This window comes from Nematolebias whitei, chromosome 15 (genome assembly GCF_014905685.2).
Source record: "Nematolebias whitei isolate Nwh7 chromosome 15, NemWhi1, whole genome shotgun sequence".
Lineage (NCBI taxonomy): Eukaryota > Metazoa > Chordata > Actinopteri > Cyprinodontiformes > Rivulidae > Nematolebias > Nematolebias whitei.
The window spans coordinates 21,376,167-21,378,346 of record NC_056512.1 but is presented as its reverse complement, the minus strand read 5'-3'; the positions used below and the strand labels follow the sequence as shown (position 1 = coordinate 21,378,346).

The window sequence follows — 2,180 nt, the reverse complement described above, 5'->3', positions numbered from 1 at the left end:
TTTTTTGTTTTCTTGTTTTTTGAATGTCCAGAGGACCAGATTGAACTTTTTTGGACACGCATATATTATTTCCTTTTTTGAAAGCGTGATGCAGGCTCCATGTCTTTCAGGAACAGAGTGAATTATTGAGTCATACCTGTAACCAAACATCAGCTAAACCTGAGCTTAACTTGACCCCCATAGAAAGGCAGCATGTGATAATTGTTTACAAGAACCTGTTGAAGGGGTGCATCCTTTGGTCCAACAGGTGAAGAAACGAGGCTCGTGTTTGTGCCATTCTCTCTCTCTCTTTAACAAAACTGTCCAAAACAAATAAAATAAACACAACTTATATTTTACATTTTATTTCCACTCAGGCGAGTTTTTGAATTGTCCATGTTTTGGGCTTACTGTAGTATAAAAAACCCATACTCACCAAATGATGAAGACTTCTACTGCTGTCTTTAAGCTCTTGAAACCAACACCTGCCAACAACAAGAACAGCTCACACTGTTTTTTTTTCTTTTTCAGAATGTGGTTCAGCCCCTAAATTGCATAATTGTCTTTACTTGTATTTCTAGATCTGCAGAATCACAAAAAAACCAAACTTGTGCATGTGTATGTAACAGGTGACAAAATCTCACCCTGGTTGTGTAACCATTGTTTTCTAATAACTATCCCTCATTCATTCCTTGACTACATGTTGCCCTCTGCCTCTCGTGCAACTGTTTCTGTGAAGAAGGAATGTGATGTGTTGGGGAGTTGTCATTTGTTGCTGTTTTAAGTGCTATATAAATAAATTGGTATGGTATGGTATGAGACTTCCTGCTCGTGACATGTTCCAGAACGCGCCTGGTTCCTAAAAATGACTAAAATAAATTAATAGAGACTCTAATCTTGACAGATGGGACTTTTGTGTGAATTTCTTTACATACAGTGTATAAACCTTTGTATGACCATTAATATTCCTTTGGGGGGAAATCATCCACACTTTCGTTATACTTTATTTTTTATTATTATTTTCTCAGCATTTCTTCATTTATTGCTGGTTCATTCATCAGGGGCCAACCAGGTCCCTCAGGTTTAATATCTGCACTCGGCTGGTGTTCACCCGATACTCATCCAAGTACGTGAGCACAGTCTTTTGCATTTCTTTGGCGTTGACTCTATGGGAGTTTGTCTAGCTGCTCTTGAAATCCTTTCTTCTGTTCCTAAAGCTCCAGTTGAGATTGGTATAACTTGATTATTGTGTTCCACATGCGTTGGACTTGTACCTCCAGGTCCTTTGTTATTTTCTCTGCTTCTTTCTTTAGGAGGGTTTTGTCATTCGGGATAGTCACATCAAGCAAGTAACACATTTTGTTGTTCTTGTCATGGAGCATAATGTCTGGCTGGTTTGCAGAGATGGAACGATCAGTAGGGATGGCCATGACCCACATGATGACATAAGCTCCATTGTCAATCAGACCTGTGCTCATACCACTTGTCAGTTGTACCTACACCCATCCTCTGGCACGACGCCCAGTGCAGGTACGTCCCAACCTTGTTGTGTCTTTCCAGGTACTCTTTTTGGGGCCAATATTTTGCAACAGAAACTTTATGGACTCCTCTGCTTCCCCACACACACGTCCTGTGCTGCTGACCTGCATACCCATCATGTTCTTTTGGTGTTTAAGGCTTGGTCCTGTGCTGCTGCAATTAAACTTTCAGTTTCTCCTTTGAGTCCTGCTCTCGACTGCCATGAGTATCATTATATTATTATTGTTTTACTATTTTCTTCAACAATAAACCAATCTTTTAGAGTTATCTCAGCCTGAAATAAAAAATATCAAATCGAAAGGATTTTTAAAAAAATCATTTTTTTAATCCGTTTTTTTTATTTTATTTTTTAGATGAACATCAAGACATGAAGATTTTTTTGAGAGTTTTTTTATTTTTTTATTCCAGTACCAGAGTTTTGTGACAACCCTCCAGCCCACTGGACCTTCAAATCCATTAGCTGAAAATAAGGCCTTGTTCTCTGTCAAACTTACTCTCGTCCCAGTTGTAGTGTTCTATTGATTTTATATATGAATGTTTCTGTTCAGTTCCCTGAGATGACTTCTGTTGTGACTTGGTGCTTTATAAATAAACTGAATTGAATTAAAATTCTGATGAACCAGATTCTACAAAAACATCTGTATTTAAAATTCTATAGTTTT

General features: G+C 37.9%; 1 protein-coding gene across 1 annotated transcript in view; it reads right to left on the bottom strand.

Moving 5' to 3' along the window:
• The window catches only part of LOC119421092 (serine hydroxymethyltransferase, cytosolic-like), a 16,986-nt gene extending 15,529 nt beyond the window's left edge, over positions 1-1,457 (bottom strand). Inside the window, exon 1 of the mRNA XM_037688490.1 lies at positions 1,237-1,457. Coding sequence (XP_037544418.1) covers positions 1,237-1,457 — 221 coding nt within the window. The remainder of the gene's footprint in view (positions 1-1,236) is intronic.
• Between the last annotated feature and the right edge of the window lie 723 nt (positions 1,458-2,180).